The sequence below is a fragment of the Aplidium turbinatum genome, chromosome 5 (assembly GCF_918807975.1).
Source record: "Aplidium turbinatum chromosome 5, kaAplTurb1.1, whole genome shotgun sequence".
In the NCBI taxonomy this organism is placed as follows: Eukaryota; Metazoa; Chordata; class Ascidiacea; order Aplousobranchia; family Polyclinidae; genus Aplidium; species Aplidium turbinatum.
In genome coordinates this window covers 21,559,415-21,577,609 of record NC_137476.1, presented here as the reverse complement: position 1 = coordinate 21,577,609, position 18,195 = coordinate 21,559,415, and the positions used below count along the sequence as shown (strand labels likewise).

The window sequence follows — 18,195 nt, the reverse complement described above, 5'->3', positions numbered from 1 at the left end:
ATATTGACCTCGTGCTGTTGTAACTTTTGGTGTCTCAATCGGACATAAAATATGATCCACTGGAACCCAACAAGTGTCTTGCTGTTTTGGGAAATGAAATGACGTAGCTGGGCCTTTTGGATGCAAGAAATCCACTTTAACATCTCCATTGTCCCGATCCACTTCAGCTACCACCCCAACATACCACTCTCTATCATAAACAGCCACTACATATCCACACTGCTTGATAATCTCTCTTTCAAGGTTTGGTTTACAAAAATCAGCAATGTATGTGAAGTGTTCATCATTACTTATTCTTTTTGTGGCAATAACCGATTTTGACAAGGGTTTAAAGTGATGGAAACTTCTTGTGCCTTTTATTGTATTTGCCTGTTTAAACCTTGACTGAAGCATCTCTCTTGTTGCTGCCAAGCACTGTTCATCTAATTCTTCGAAATGAATACTCGGCATCGATATCTTGCAGTGTGATAACATATCTTTCACATTTAGAATTTGATTTTGATACGGTCTTCTTAGGCTTTCTAATGCTGTGGAACGCTTTACTGTCCCACCAATACCATCACACGCGGACTTCCCGTGGCTAGTGGCAAAGAAAGACCATATTGTATCAACATCAAAATCTTCTTTGTGATAACACAAGTTGAGGAAGTTCTTGCTGTTTTTGTACTGAGCAGCACAACCATCTGTGAAATATTCTAGTCTTTTTATGTGCTCAAACTTCTGTTTTAAGTAAGCAATTGTTTGATTTTGAATTTGATACACCATACAAACATCATGACTTAAATTTTCAGACAAAAAGCACAAGCTCACATGAGACAGTTCTTCCATTTCCCTGTAGTAGCATACCACTGGATGCACGATGCAGTTGTTGTGCGTCCAGTGGTAGCCTTGCGCCTCGTCCTGGACATGAAATGAATAATTTTCACTGAAATCCATTAAGCATAGAATATCTCCGTTTTCCAGTGTGTCTTTTCTGTTTTTAAGATATATTGACTGCTGCTTTGCAATAAACGAATGAGGTAGAAGCTTGTGAAGTTTGGCTACAAGCAGGTTGAGATACTCAATGACTGACAGTGTTTGTTGGATCATTTCTGTTCGGTCTACTGTTACCCATTGATTGAAAGTAATATTTTCATTTAAATCATCAAACTTGCTTTCCAGAAAATTCGTGACAATACTATCACCAGGACAACTTTCACATCGTTGCAGCATGCAATTTGTACTGCCTAGATCACACACCATCATTGCCAGTAGATCATGATATTTCTCTTCAATTTTGGTGGCATTCAGCATTAAAACAACATTTTGATGGATGGTGCACTGCATACACAAACTGAATGTGTTCCAGATGATCCCGCAAGCACACACCATTTTGGTCTTAATGTAGCAAAGGTCGAAAAACCAATTTGAACATCTGGATATCTTTGTTTAAACAATTGATAGAGTTCTTTGAGTGTACACAAAATCAACCTGTTCATATACATTGGGGGCTACACTTACTCTGTCATGAGCACCAGGCATGATCCTTGCATTTTCGTTATCGCAATAAAAATCTTTAACAACCTTCTTGACATGTTCACTTAAATTTTTACCTTTTCTTGGTTGTGGCATGCTGCAAATACCGTGGGTTTTAACCACTGATTTAGCTGCTCTGACCATATAAACAGAAACTTGAAAATAATCAGCTATTTTATCTCGTGGCCATGAATCCGGAGAGAAAGTCAGCAGCTGTATTTTTTCTGAGCGAGTAGTTCCTTCTTTGTGTATTTTTTCCTTTATCTTTCCCATTAATATGTCAAACTCATTGGCTTTCCTTTGAATATCATCGAAGTCACACTCTTCTTCATCATCAGCTTCAACAACACCAAGTGCAATGGCAACTCTTTTTTTCATTTCTTCTTGAACGAAGGAAAGCTTGCGCTTGGCATAGATAGGTCTGCTACTGGAGGCGACACCATGTACTTTTATTGGAGACTGCCCAATCTCCACCAAGCTTGTATTTAGGGCACTAGTGGACAATTCAGCATCATAATTGCTTGCTTCGCTGTCGGTACTGTGACCTGTCAATTCAGCGGAAGATGAACTTGAAGCCTCACATATCTGATTTAACCGAATTTTGCAGTTGCCACAAACTTTTTTTCCAGGGATTATTACATAATGTTTTTCTCGTAAAAGCTTGGCAAATTTTGTAGAGATTACTTGTAGCCTTACTTTGATATCTCTCTTGTGGGCTTTAAACGGATCACAGCACTTTCGTTGCTGCATTTCATATTTTTCAATAAATTGTGCTTTGTGGTGTGCACAAACAGTTACAATCTCATCCTTTTTGTTTTCCAGTTGCGTCCGATAGAGAAGTTTTTCTTTATCTTCTTCTTTTATTAATGCAAAGTAAACCAATGCTTTTGTTTTAGCAAATGTGAGCTTGCGACACTCTGTTTCCTTATTGATGAGGATTCCAATACTGCAGCTCTCCAGATCCATGTTCATTTCAAATCAAGTTAGGTAATGTAGATGTTAGTATGGGCTGTTAGTATTAAGAAAGTTTATCTGCAAGGTCGAAAATGAAAGATGATAAATTATACATGGACAGTAGACAGCAACTTCACTAAAGTGTCATACACTATACGAAGGAACCTATAAAAACTGAAGTTTTAGACAGTGTGTGACAATTCAACTTTTGGCATTCATGTACTTGGGATGAATTTCTGTCACAGTCTAAATCAGGTATCAGTTTGCAACACATAAATAAAGCAGAAAAACTGCTTGGTGCAATTTCAGTGTACCTAGGAAAAATGTTGTCGAAAATTTGGTAGCTTGTGTTCTAACCCTCATATGATCATCATAACATTTGATATGAGCAATGGGACCAGTGTGAGCAGAAAGTACATAAAAAAAGCTTTCCAATGATACCTTACTCAAAAAAATTAAAAGATATATTATACTTTTGAGAAATTAGACGTTGAACTTGTGTTCCGCATGAGTGATTTTGAAAATCATATGAACTTTGCAGCCATGTATGACCTTTGACCTCAATTAAATATGCATAAAAGTTGTTCCTAAGTACAGTTTAGAGACTAACCTATTCAAAAAGCTAAGTTTCAGGTTCCAACTTAAACTCAAAATAAAGTTGTGGCAGTTTGTAAACAACATCTCGAAAAACTACTACTTTTCACGGTTCACTGAGCACAAAAACTAAGTATTTTTAAAAAGCCGTAACATCGCAACCACTTATACGATTTTGATAAAACAAAGTTTATTTTGCTCAGAATTAAATTTTCTTTCAAACAAATATAATTTCAGCAAAATCTGAGACTTTGGGTTGAATGGCCTGGTTGAGTTGACAGAGAATGACCCTTAACAAGACGCAAATTTTTATATATAGGCATACATCTTTTTTAAACATATCTGCAAAAACTAATATGCACCATTTCTGAGCTAGTTAAAGCACTCATAATACTCATTACTCAAACATAATACACTAGCTCTGCTTTCAAACACTTAAACATCATGTTTTTCAAAATATATTCTACCTTAAAGCAATCTTTTCAATAAAAATAAAATAATCACTGAAAAGTTTGAACTGGCAAAAATCAAAATGTTTTCATATAGTTCTATAGTCTCTATAATCAATCATCTATAAGTAAATGAAATTCCCATTGTCAAAGTAATCTCAACAGTCTGATTTATCTGTGGAACCTTCACTCTTATTCCTACATAGTGCATAGACATATCACAGAAAATTGAAGATCGAGATCACTTGAAGCTGGTTAATAGTATATAAATCAAACCAGTGGTGCAAAATACAAAGTATTGTCAGAGCCTTTTGTCACTACTTTAAGACATTGATGAAAAGACTAGTTTTTTGTATCTTGATACATTTTTTCTGGATTTTGTTGCCATTCATTAAACATTTTTAGCCGTTCATGCTCGCTGTTAAGTTTAGATTTGCATTCAGAATATTTTTGCTTTAGCTTCCCTAAATCATTGTCAACACCATCTTCTTCTATACGACATCGCTTTAAAATTTCCAAAGCTGAAAACACTGTTTCTCGACACTCCACGATATTTGACAAATTTTTTGTCATAATGTTCCGCTTGTCTCGTTCCACAGCTAAATATGCTGGTTGCACTTCATTTCCATCTACAGCAGTTTTGAACATTTCTACACACTCCTGCTGACCAAGGAGTTTGCTACGATGGTTGGATTCTTCTTTCATAATATCCTGAAGTACAGTTTCCAAAAACGATATAGTTAAACTACTCAAATCACAAAGCCTTTCACATGATAATGAAAAGTCTATCGACTCAACAAGAGCATTTCGAATGGTGGTTAACTCTTGCTCTAAATTTTTTGTAAGCGAGAGTTGGTCAGATATGATTGCTGCGATATCAACAGAGTTCTTGTGAATATGTCTTGTCACACGAGCTGGAAGGATATCTCTTGTATAAAACGTGGGAACACGACTCAATTTACTGTCCATGTTAACTTACAAGTACACCTACTACCTGGCAATACAAGCTAGTATAAAAATTGCCACAGTCTGCAAATTGTAATAATTGAAGGTTAAACAGTGAAAAATTTACAAATAATGTCTCAGCATTATGCAGATTTTTACATTGCCAAGCAACTTTTTGCGAGGTTGTCAGACCACAACTCAGTAAGTACATTTCAGCTACAGTCCAAGTCAGGAAATAAGATTTACTTGCTCAGTTTAGACTTTCTTGGTCATCGCTTACGGTAGGCTATTAAACCAAATTTGCTGACTTGTGACAAGCAGTGTTGCCAACCACACTTAATGAATGGGTACCAATTTTTTTCTAAATGGGTACCAAATTGATAAACAGAGTACCAAATTTTTTTTTCACTTTTAAAAATAGCAAAACTTTTATCAACTTTATCAGCGCAGAACAAAATTATGATCATTATCAAATGATGATCTTTTTTTGTGCAATTTGCTTTTATCGTGTCAAACCACATTAGATCGATGTGGATTGACAAGAAAGTTACAAACTTTACAGTACCGGTAGCTGAAATCTTTTTATCTTTGTTATTTACCAGGCTAGATTCAGGTGGGCTGCACGACCAAGTGAATTCAACTTCCCATGTTTCAAATGCTATTTTTATGATAGCATTTGGTTGCTTTTGCCATATAGCCTACCATGCAGCAAATCAAATTAGAAGTAACACTGCAATGGTCGCAGAGTCACCCATTGGTGCACAGAAATAAGCAGTTTAATACAATTAGACTATTAATCGTTAATATAGCAGGTCTAGCCAATGTTTTCTGAAAAAGGCTATTACTGCAAGTCTGCAACTACTAAAATTATTTCTGTTTTAAGCTAGTTGGCTACACTATTTATTTAGATACTGGCGCAGTAGGTCTACAAATTAGTGGTGTACCGATACTCAAGTATCGATGTTATCGGTTCAAAACAGTCAGTTTTAAAGTTTGCAACTGCCATGGCCCAAGTTTTAAACATGTAGGCATACCGTACAGTTTATTTAAAATCATAGATTATAATTAATCAGAACAAATGTGTGATGTGACAAAAATGTGATAAATAAATAAACTGATGGATTGATTGAACAAAGAAAATTAGGCTACTTTAAAGTTCAGTTCTTTCAGCCGGCTTTCTTTTATTCAGCTGAATCTAACTTCACCTGCAGTTCATTAGATATTAATCTGCTGCAAAGCTCTTCTTCAGCGGAAACCTTCAACCGTCACAGCCAATCCAGTCACCTACTTCAACAGGCTACCAACACGTCAATAGGTACCCCTTTCACCTTCTCCACAGCAAAAACCTTCCACTCTTACCAACTTCAGTATTAACATGTAGACCTTCTCTTCAGCAAATCCGTGCTTCCCTGCAAACTTCGCTGTCAAATTACCAATCAGCACCCATTCTTTCCTTTAAAACCCTCATCTGGGAGCTATTTTTTACAAAAAAAATTTTTTACGAGACGAAATAAAAACACGTCCGCCCTTACCATTACCAGGCAAAATAAAGACCAAAGACAAACAAAAAACCCAATGTCAACCTAGCGCGTTGCTCATTGTCAGGTAGTCAAACTTTTCCGATATTGAAATAAAGTACAATACGAATAATAAAAACTAAAAATTACAAATGGTACCAAATAGAACCAAATTTTTGCAGAGTACCAAATCATTTTTTAGGGTACCAATGCAACCAAAATAGTACCAAATTTTTAACTTTTTGGTACTCCAGAGTACCAAACGGCAACACTGGTGACAAGCCAAGTTTCGGCTAAATCGGCTTGCTCACTGCTCAGTTTAATTATTTGCCAACTTGAAATCTTGAATGGTATCCCAAGGTTGCCAGACTGTAAAAAATCTCCTGCCAAACAAACTTAAAAAACTGCCAAATCGACACAAAAACTGCCAAACAGCAGTTTTCACCGCTAGTAATTAAAAACGATCACGACCCTGTTGAATGTACCATCACGTATATACAAACCTAATGAAATTTTTAAGACGTAGGACATGTTTTGTGATAATGTTTTCAGTTGAATTTATCAAATTTTCATCTGTAGCCTCTGTCACTGCAGCGAACCCAAAAATGCAAATAGACCAGTACCGTACCGTAATTGCTTTGTCGTTGTCACTAAAATAATAAACAAAAATGCATATCAGTGTCAATAAAGGCTTGTAAATAGATTCAATCAATCAATCATTTCATTTTTCGTCATTAAGGCGTCCGGGACGAAAAAGATACTAGCCTACAGTAGAACTCGCCTATGGGGACTTTGGCTATAGTGACACTTCGCCTATAGTGACACCTGTTGCAAAGTCCCGTTTGCAAACCATATGTTTTGCATAGAAATGACTTCGCCTATAGTGACTTCGTGTATAAGAACACTTTGCTTACAGTGACACCACATTTCTGTCCCTTGGGCTCAAAAATTTACGTATAAGGGCACTTTACGGTGTAGGGGAGACTGGGGTAAAGTGTGCAATGGGGTAAGATGAGCAACCCCTGTTTTTGGAAAAACGAGTCGGCGGAATTATTTTTTTTTTATTCTGGATATATCACACATAATACCATTTCATTCAATGTAGGCTATTTGTTATGTCCACTGCGAGTTGCATTTTACAATGGCACGCAATTATATTGTTTATGTCGAAAAATCGAAATTTTTATTTTTTTGCCAAAAACTGAATAACTTTATTGTTACACTATGTAAATCAAATCTGTTTTTTTGTATTGGTAAGTATAAAGTGTGAGGATATTCAATAAAACCTTCAGGTTGGTTAGGGCGGAATTCAGATTTGCGTCTCAAAGTAAGTCAGTGTTATGCGTAAGTCAGACTTATATAGGCCAGGCTTATACGAGAAGCTTATTTGCGATGCAGAAACTTGACTTACGCGTGACTTATAAAAGACTGTATTAAGCCTCTTTGTTTTCGCGCGAAAGAGAAATTGCTATAGCAACTCTTTGGTTGAGGTAATGAAGCGTGAAACTGAAGGCTGTAAAGCTGAGCTACATTCCTGCTGAACCACCAAATAAGGCAATGTTGTGCTTTAAACTCACAACTAGAAAAAAGCACTTTTTTATGATGTTGAAATACGTTATAGTTGCATCAGTAAGTCGTTCGTTAACTAACATAGATGCCAAGTAATCCATGACGCAACAGATCTAGCACAAACAGTTCATTCACAAGCAAGGAATACTTATTTAACAATGAAACAACGTAAAACAACGTTATGCCAATATGCACATGGCTTTCATTTACAATAATTCATAAATTTTAAAGAATCAGGTTACTCAAGTTATTTTTGATGCCTAAATAGGAAAGTTTTGACTTTGCTTGCACAATCATGGCCAGGATTGACACATGATGCGCGGTTTTTTGACAACAGCATCATTGGAGATAAATTTGAGAATAGAGAAATTGATGGAATCCTATTGGGTGACAATGGGTATGCACCGAGAAATACGCGCTACAATTCTGCAAACAGAACTTTGACTAATCCCGGCCAAGTCGCCATCGCTTCTCTGGAAATGGCCAGTTGCAAAAAATTGCATGCGATCGGGCTGTCAACGTTTCGTCCTTTTTAAACAATTCAAAGAGTTCCATAGTTGCAGTTTTGCTAAGACGGAAACGTTGACAAAACTGCTTGTCGTAAAGTTGATTAAAAGGATCTGCATGATCGCGAACAGGCCTTTTAATGTGAATATTTGCATACTCTTCTTTGAAGAGTTGCCTAAAAGCAATGGTTTGCAAATTTGTGAGAAAACGAAAATACAATTATATGCAATAATATACTGTGACCTAAGTATCAAACCAAAACCTGTGTCAATAACGCCATGTATGTTTCAGATGGACTAACTAACCCTAACTTTTTCAGCTGATCTGTGCCCAGACAGCAAGATTCGTCATTAACCTTGATTCAACGCCTGCAGACGTTGAATCAATGTAAATATAACGGGTTTTGCTCTCTGGGTGATCCTTTCAGTAGAGCTGTTCGCGTTAAAAACTTTAGTTAAATCATTCCTCGCTTGATTATTTTGGAAAGGCTTTTTTTATCATTTTTTTATTTATTTTCCACCACTGGAAAGTCTTTGATGAGGTCAATAAGCAGTTGGCCTTCAGAATCGTTGTAAGTAAACCCATAGCCGTAGGAGATGGGGGGGCAGGGGGGGCGGTCGCTCCCCCGCTGAAAAAAAAATGCCGCGAATTTGGGCAAAAATCTGCACTTATTTGGGCAAATCAATCTTATCGTGATGTTTCGACATTTTACCAGTTTAGAAAGTTTACGTAATTGTTATAATTTATGAGATATATACATTAATATTTTCCAATCACCTATGTAAAGTGCATTTTCATCTATTTTGAAAATTGTTGCATGTGGTACGTATTGCAATTTGGGCAGAGTGATAAGTTTCAATTCAACACCAGCAAAAAGTAAAGTGTAAAAGAACATAATTGGCAAGCAAAGTTAAGCTTATTAGTACTGATATTCACCAGCATGTACGTAGGCTGTATTTCTTCACGATGAGATTTGTAAGCTTGCTAGGTAGCCTACTAATAACCTTAAATGGCTTTTGCTTTTTACTTTATGTCTTACTAATGTAGTAATGTACTAGTTATTTCTAAAATTTTATTTGGGCAAAAATGTCCAGTTATTGGGAAAATTAATCTTACCATGAGTTTTCAAAATCTTTCTAGTTTAGAAATTTGTTTATAGTGTTGCATTTTGTATGAAATATTATACATTAACATTTTTCTTTAAATGTTAAATGTAGTGTCATCAAATTTGGAACTTTTGTATTTGGTATATTGCTATTTGGGCAGAATGTTAAGCTTCGATTCAGTATATAGCCTATCTGCAAAATGTAAGAAAATGCAATTAGCAAGCAGACGTACCGGTAAGCTTATTACCGATGTTCATTAGGATATACACTACATTTCTTCATTGGTGGAATTTTGAAACCTTGCTGGGTAGCCTACTGGTAATCTTATGAGGTTTTTTGCTTCTTTCTCTATATTCCACTATTGTATTTATTTGTAAAAATATTTGGGCAAAAATGTCCAGTTATAGGAAAAATCAATCTTACCATGAGTTTTCAAAATCTTTCTAGTTTGGGAATTTGTTTATAGTGTTGCATTTTGTATGAAATACATTAACATTTTTTCTTTAAATGTTAAATGTAGTGTCATCAGTTTTGGAACTTTTGTATTTGGTGTATTGCAATTTGGGCAGAATGTTAAGCTTCGATTCAGTATATATCTGCAAAATGTAAGATAATGCAATTAGCAAGCAGAGGTAAGCTATTACTAATATAATCATTAGGATATATATACACTACATTTCTTCATTGGTGGAATTTTGAAACCCTGCTGGGTACTGGTAATCTTATGAGGTTTTTTGCTTCATTATCTATATTCTACTGATGTATTTATTTGTAAAAATATTTGGGCAAAAATGTCTAGTTATTGGGAAAATCAATCTTAGGCTACTATGAGTTTTCAACATCTTACCAGTTTAAAAACTTTGTATATATATTATATTTGTTATAGTGTAATATTTTGTATGAAAGACATTAAGATTTTCCCATGAATGTAAACTGTGCCATCTTCAATTTTGGAAACTATTGTATTTGGTATGTTACAATTTGTAGAGAATGGTAAGCTTCGTTTTAGTATCTGTGAATTTTCCAGTGTTTGATTTCATGTTTTTGTGAACTGAACTTGTGGGCTACAGTTGAAATGTTTTTTATATACATAAATATTATTTTTTGTATTAACTGCTGTTTGTCTTTGCCAGTCCTAGGGTGATATGCTCAGCTATTTACCATATATGACACAGTACATATTATAGTAATCAATGATCAAAATATATAGGCAAGTGTTATGTTGCTTTGGCATCCAATTCATGCAGTTAAAATATCAGGCAATATAGACAGTACTTGATGATGTTGTCTGTATTTTCTGGCAAGGATTGAGTTTGAAGTTATTACCTATATATGAGTTATTTTGGTTCAGTGCCTGCGATTTCAGTAGTTGCTTCATCATGAACTTAGAATATCTTGGTACAGTACAGTAATTATGTTAATGAAAAAACATTGGCTATAACTTCACTGTAATATGAGATCAGTATTCATACTAATAGCAACTTAGTTTTGTTCAAAGGTGCAAATTTGATGTGCATAGTATGATAAACTGTACAGTAGAATTCTTTTCAGGTTGTAAGTAGCATGGATTAAGTAATGTTACTAGTTTGATAAGTAAATAGGTTGTCATTTGAGATTTTTTCAATGCAAATTTACGAATCTTGACTCTTGATTTTTTGAACTATCTTTATAATGAAAAGATTCAGCTACTTTTGGTCTGGCTTTTTATTGCAATTGAGCTAGAGATTTTGAAATGATCTGACGACTTGGATATTTAGCCACTGTTGTCCAGTTATTGTTGAATTCTCAGTTTAAATTGTTGTTGAATCCAGGTAGGCCTAATATATATACATATTTTTGTGCCACAAGAAAATTATTTAAATTTGATGGTTTATTTAGTTTAAAGGTAATTCAGCCTTGTTTTGCTAAGTTGAACGTTTTGAGCCTGTGTTTTTGTACACCGCCAAGTTGATGACTGTGGAGTTCTTAGACTGCACTATCTCAGAGGTTGTGAGTAATTTTATGTTTTTGAAAATATATACGCAAAGACACAATTTGGGCAAAATTTGGAAAATTTGGGCAAATTTTGTTCGCCCCCCCAAAATGTTTTACTCTCCTACGGCTATGAGTAAACCCTCTTGGTATTTTTATTGAAATAAGAAATGATAATGCAATTTACATTAAAGGGTTACGGGAATTTGTATAAACTATGTTTATCTAAAAGCGCAGTAAACTCGCTCATCAAGTTGCTCACTGAATTTAAAGCAGTAGTTCATATCTTAGCGATAGTTAACTGACGCGAAGAAGTGTTTGCGTATAGCTGAGCTATATTCATGCTAAATCAACAAATAATGCAATGTTGTGCTATTTAAACCTACAACTAGAAAAAAGTCGTTTTTTGTGACGTTGAAATAGAAACGTTGTAGTTGCATCAGTAAGTCGTTCGTTAACGTAGATGCCAAGTAATCCATGACGCAACAATTCTGGCACAAACATTTCCTTCACAAGCAAGTAATACTCATTAAGCACTGAAACAACGTTAAGACAACGTTATGCCAATACGCACATGGTTTTCGTTTGCAATAATTCATCAATTTGAAAGAATCAGATAACTCAGATTATTTTTGATGCCTTGAAAGTTAAAAGTAGTACAATTGTAGGAATACTGTTGCCAGTGTATGACTAAAAGGGCGGCGCATAGATTCCCTTTGGTCTGAAAACTGTCAAATGTAAGATAGTTATTAGACTTGTTTTTTCCTGGCATTGCAGACAAAGGAAAAAGTATGACCATTCACAATTGTATGTTTGCAAAAGTGATGTTACAAGCAGTATTACTAAACTGCGTGTCAGCGTCTGGTTATTCAACAAGACAAAATAGGCATTTCAAAATTTACACCACCAGCAATAACACTAGTAACCTACTATTGTCAGCGTCTGAAAGAAGTCTTTATTCAACAATCAAGCCAACTGTCAGACCAAAACTCTGCCTGCAACCAAGCTAAGATAACAGGCACACCTGCTTCACATTAAAAACTATCAAAAAAGTATCGTGGCCTTTGCACCAGACGGTCTATTTTTAAAAAAAATGCTGTAACAAACCTCCTACTTTCAATACCTCCAGTATTAGCCAAACACTTTTTCCTTCAACAGAGGCTTAAACCACCTCCGCAGGTGGCTTATATCTTTCGGCTTTTAAGCCGAGTATAAGCCTTGCTAAAGCGTAAGTCTGCTTTCTGAATCGCAAAATCGACGCTCAACGCAGACTTTTGTCCAGACAGACTTAAGCCGCCTTAAGTCTGGTTTCTGAATTCCGCCCTTAGTCTTGTAGTTTTTTAAATATTTGTAATTTTGTCAGAAAAATCAGGATGGGGTAAAATGTGCAATGCTAGTTGACGTATCTTGGAGCAGTTGCTCAACTTACCCCAAAAGAAATAGCCTTAGCTTATTTAATGTTTGAACTGCTGAATTTGTGTCTGTTTAGGTTCGTATTGATAAAAAAGCAGTGTTGTGTTGTAAAGCATATTGCATCGTAATAATACAAACAAACTGATAGGGAAATGCTTCAACTTAATCGAATTGCACAACTTACCCCAGGTCATTGCTCAATTTACCCCATACAATTTACGCCGGGGTAAGTTGAGCAACACGCAAACAAGTATCAATATAAAAAAATATAAAAATCGCAAGGTGATAAAACTAAATCTAAAATGTAGCTGATTCATTGGTGCTTTAAGTTCACCTTATTAAAATTTTCCAAAACAAACCGTTCTTTTGTAAAAGCGAGTTAAGCAAAAAGCTGCTCATCTTACCCCACCCTCCCCTATTTCCAGTTTAAGTTGGAATCATATTTTGGAATCATATCAGTATTCGCCAGTTCCCAGCCAGCAAATCCATCTTTTTACATTGATTTAACGTATGCAAAGGTTAAACCATGAGGGATTGATTTGCTGACTGGGTTTGAATTAAACCAACATGGGATGCGCATGCGCAGATACTGCACAAGTGACGTTATCAACGACGTCATCATTCGTCTATAGTGACACTTCGCTTATAGTGACACTTTTTCCGCGGTCTCTTCAGGTGTCACTATAGGCGAATTCTACTGTAACTACAAAAATCGATATAAACCTACCAGCACGTAAACGAACGGGAAAAGGTGGCAAAACCTTGAAAGGTTTAAAACGTGCCTGAATGAAAAATTATGTAGTAGGCTATATATCAGTAGTTAGCACGGCCACAAAACCCAAAAAAACAAATAGCAAAAAATTCATCAACATAAGAGCATATTTCTTTCCATAAAAATCTGTATCAAGTTTCCCTTTCAAGCAGGTAAAATCATTTTTTTATTAAACATGTACACTTAGTTTGGTAAAGTTTCATCTTTTTTAGAGTAGGCTACTTCCATGTCTATATGCAACCATAATGTTGTTCAAATGGTCTACAGCACAAATCAGTCAATGGCAAACTGCAATTGGTATTTCTACTGTTTTTATTTCATCATTCACCACACATTTCTGTTGTGGAGTTTGTAGCCTACCAAGTTTTAGCCTTATGGTTTTGGGTATCACCATGATATTCAAGGAAATTAAGCGTTGAAAAAACATTGCAATGACAAAGCATCACTACTTCCATCGCTTCTCGCTTGCTTGTTTAATCCATACAAACTACCGTATTGTTCTTATAACTAGATTTCATACTTAGGATTGCCTGCAAAGTTGCCAGATTTTTTTGAAATTTTTACGTAGTTTTTACAGTAGAAGTAGAAGTTTTTGTAGTAGAAGTTTTTACGTAATTTTAACGTGGAAAGCAACCGCTCACACATCATTGGCCAATTTTTTAAAATATTGCGTGTTTTATTTTTTCTTGCCTTCAATCGCACTACAGTAGTATATAACCTGGTGAAATTTTATTTTGTATGTTATTCGCTCTGAGGATGCGCATTGTCATGGTGCGCGGAACGTCAGTGAAGCAATAAACCATCTTGTTTGTTGTTAATTTTACTTTCAATTTTATCAGATGAACGTAGCAACTAGTGCTAGAAACGACCGATATAACATGCTGATTTATATATTCTACAAGAAACTGGCGCATTTTATGGAACTGTTGTTGAACGTTCATTACTTGGTTCACTGTAAGATATTAAACGACATTTTAAAGGACATGCTCACACTTTCACAAAAAAAATATTCTTTTACTTTCATACGCTTTATGTTGATACAACGCTTGTAGACGTTGTTGATTACCAACTCAGTTTGGTTAGTTTGTTATTTGAAACAAATCGAAACGAATGTCTAAAAGTGCAAGGTGTATAACACCTAACCTCCAGCAAAAGAAATCGTGGCATGGATTGGCCTACAGCTTTGCAAGGAAAGGAACAGCTTTTTTGTTTACACCGTTTGTAATTCTTAACAGTAATATGCAGCCTACTGTTTTAGTTATATTTCTTGTAAATAATGTAACAATAGACATGTTGATGCAAGACACTGAAGCTTATGCCAATATCGAGAAATATCAATGCACTACTGAAACGATACAAATGCTACTATGCAAATTACCCTTTAATAGATCTGCTGGAAGTGATAAAATTTCAGCCGAACATCTAGTATATGCAGATGAACTATTGTGCTTCTTATTCAGCTTATTGTTTAATGTATGCCTTTCTCATGGTATGCTGCCTTCACCTTGTTTAAATACCATAATTATCCCTGTTTGTAAGAACAACAAAGGCAATATTCAGGATGCTGGAAATTACAGACCCATTGCAGTGGCAACTGTAGTGTCCAAATTATTTGAACATTATATCCTTGAGCATATTTCACCGTTTTTAAATACATCTGACAATCAGTTTGGATTTAAGCCAAAACATGGCACAGATTTATGTGGTTATCTTTATAAACAAACAGTATCTCATTACATACACAGCAATAGTCCTGTGTTTAGTGTATTTCTGGATGCATCCAAAGCATTTGATAGAGTTAATCACAATATCTTATTTAACAAGTTAGTTTCACGGAATGTTCCTATGTGCTTTGTACGATTATTGAAGCATTGGTATAAAGAACAAATAATGAGAATAAAGTGGGGGAATCAAATTTCTGACTCCTTCCATGTCACCAACGGAGTAAGGCAGGGAAGGGTTTTAAGTCCTTACCTGTTTTCTTTGTATATAGATGACTTATCGACTGAATTGAATTCCCTAGATGTCGGATGTAATACTGGTTCATCTCACTTGAATCACCTATTGTTTGCAGATGACTTGTGTGTATTTAGTCTAAGTGCTAAAGGTACCCAAAAACTCATTGATGTGTGTGAATCCTATGCTTCTAGACATGACATTATTTTCAACTGTAACAAAACTGTTGGATTGGTCCATCAATGTCGCAAATTTAAAGTTTTGACTTCTCCATGCATGCGGCTGTACAATACACAAATTAAATTTGTTGAACAAGTGAAATATTTAGGTATACTGATTGATGATACCATCAGTGATGACGCAGATATTAAAAGGCAAGTGCGATCTCTTTATGTCGCTGCCAATCAGCTTAGATCCAAGTTTGGAAATTGCTCTACCGAAGTTAAAAATGTAATGTACCAATCATATTGTATGCCAATGTATGGTTCGCAACTATGGTGTAACTATAAAACTTCTACTTTAAATCGCATACGAGTTGCTTACAACGACTCGTACAGAATTATCCACAATTTGTCAAGATGCGACAGTGCTAGAGTGTATCAGGTACAGAACGACGTGTTAACATTTGATGCTCTATTAAGAAAAAATTGCTATGCATTTGTAGAACGTTGCAAAAGATCAATTAATCCACTTTTGCGCAATGTTATGTCTTCTGATTGCTACTTTAATTCTACATTTTATATTCACTACAACAGTATTTTGTACGTTGTTTGGTGTAGCCTGCTTGATGTTGTGTTAGTCTGATATTTTGTGTGATGACTGTTAAAAATTTGAATTCTATGGACTTTGAGTCTGATTGCAAATAAATAATAAATAAATTAAGGCTGACCATTCCTTGTTGCAAAAGTTAAGGCTTGACCTGGAGGTTGTGCCTGATTTGTCACATTTTGCAGATTTTTGCGATCATTGCAGTCTGACTGGAACTGTCTAAAAATTAGGTATTTTTTCACTTTTTGCTGACTCTCAAAAAATATAAAATCATTTGTTGTCTTTGAAATGAGAAAAAAATAAGTTAAACGTTCAGTGAATCTGTTTTCTTGTTTTTTTGTTAACTTTTGCTGGGTAGGCAGGCCTAAACTGTAATGATCTAAAAACATGTAAAAGATTCTTCAAGCGTAAAATTCTACTTGCTGGCGAAACGTGTCCTCTTTTTAGGCGATGAAAATATGGTAGGCCTATCTAATACCACTGAACCAAATAAAACTAGAGAATACTGAAAGCAAAGAACATGCATGCTATAACTAACTCCCAACATTGTATCGAACTATAAACATTGACTGAAGAGCCGAAAGACCATTTTTGGAAAAACATTGACTACTATGCTGACAACCGCAACCACACCCCTGACCCTGACATCACCAATCAAAAAGAATTCTAGAGAATTCTGAGAGCAAAATAGCCTACATGCATAGTAAAACTAACTACTAACGCTCTACAATCTGTGTCAATTGTTAACATTACTAAGACATGATCGCTCCATTCAAATCAGTAGTTTACTACAAGTGACTCTGCACTAAGCAATTTACGAAAAAACATTGACCGCACTACACTCCTATCAGAATGAAAGTTTAAAACAGTAGCCTACGGTAAACATGTTGTTATAGAACCATAAAAGTCTATTATCTGTGGGCCCCAGGGGCGCCGGAACGGTTTTTGACTGGGGGGACAAGATTATGAAAAAAGGGCACTTTTGTTGCTGAAAGGCCACCTTTTTTTAGTTTTAAGATAAAATATAGCGATAATGCTCATTCATCAGCTCATCATCGAGTAATAATACAAGTGTCCGGTATACAAAGAACAATGAACAAGAGCTAGAACAATGAACAAGTGCTATCCGCCTCGATTGCTCAGTTGTTTAGCGCGTGACTTCTGGAACGAAGAAGCTTCAAGATCAAGCGGCGCTGATTCGACTCTCGGGGTGTGCGCTTGAGTAACGCACGTTAAGGACTGCTCTCCATTCAGCGGCATCTAATGGATGGAATAGTTCCCCGGCAACAAGACTTCAACAATCGGAAACTTCGCTCTGTCAATCTCGGTGACAGGACCTGCGTCAGTGATTCAAAGCCTCTACAAGTATGCAAAACTGTCAGGATGAAGCTCCGCAAGAAGCTTTTCCAGTCCGAGGATAAAGATTCAATCAATGGCACGGAAGGGCATCATGCTATGTTATAATGATGTAGCCTAGTTAACCTTCTGTGATACAGAATTTTTTGTCGTGAAGATTATTTTGAGGCAGAAATGAAAGATTATAATTAGGCTAAAAGGGAATAGCTGAAATTGGTATATCGTATTGCAAAATGTGCAGTAGCCTACATGACCTTAAAAGGGCACCATTGCTCCCCCTGCCCCCATCCACAGAAAAATTGAGGGCAGGGGGGCATTCTCCCCCTGCCCCTCCCCGTTTCCGGCGCCCCTGGTGAGCCCCCAGAGATGGTGGGCTCTGTCTCCCCTCTCTTGACACAACACTGCTAAAATACCTCAGTGTGACAGATCGCCCACGTGCCGCCACCATTTGGTGTCACTGCGCAAGAAACTCTCATCGTGCGCTGCTCAAGCGCTTGGCAAGCTCCAGCTGGGGAGCGAGGGCTGACACTTTGCGTATGACAGCCCTCGCTCTTGTCTACTCCTCAGCAGAGTACTGTGCACCTGTTTGGTGCCGCACAGCCGCAGTGCTCACTGCCACAACATCGGCACTGCCCTCAACAGCGCTCTGCGTACTGTGACCGGGTGCCTGCGTCCCACACCATTGGATAATCTTCTCATTCTTGCTGACATCCAACCGGCTAAGCTTTGTCGCGAAGAAGCCACTCTGTCTTTCCGTCGACGGGCATTGGAGCCCAACCATTTTTTTCCATTCCAAGGTTTCT

The 18,195-nt window shown here is 36.3% G+C and overlaps 1 protein-coding gene across 1 annotated transcript; it reads right to left on the bottom strand.

The window, feature by feature from the left end:
* Positions 1–3,854: 3,854 nt before the first annotated feature.
* LOC145771028 (uncharacterized) lies at positions 3,855–4,481 on the bottom strand. Its single transcript, XM_082582769.1, has one exon. It carries the CDS (start codon positions 4,479–4,481, stop codon positions 3,855–3,857), a length of 627 nt encoding a protein of 208 aa, XP_082438895.1.
* Positions 4,482–18,195: the final 13,714 nt, after the last annotated feature.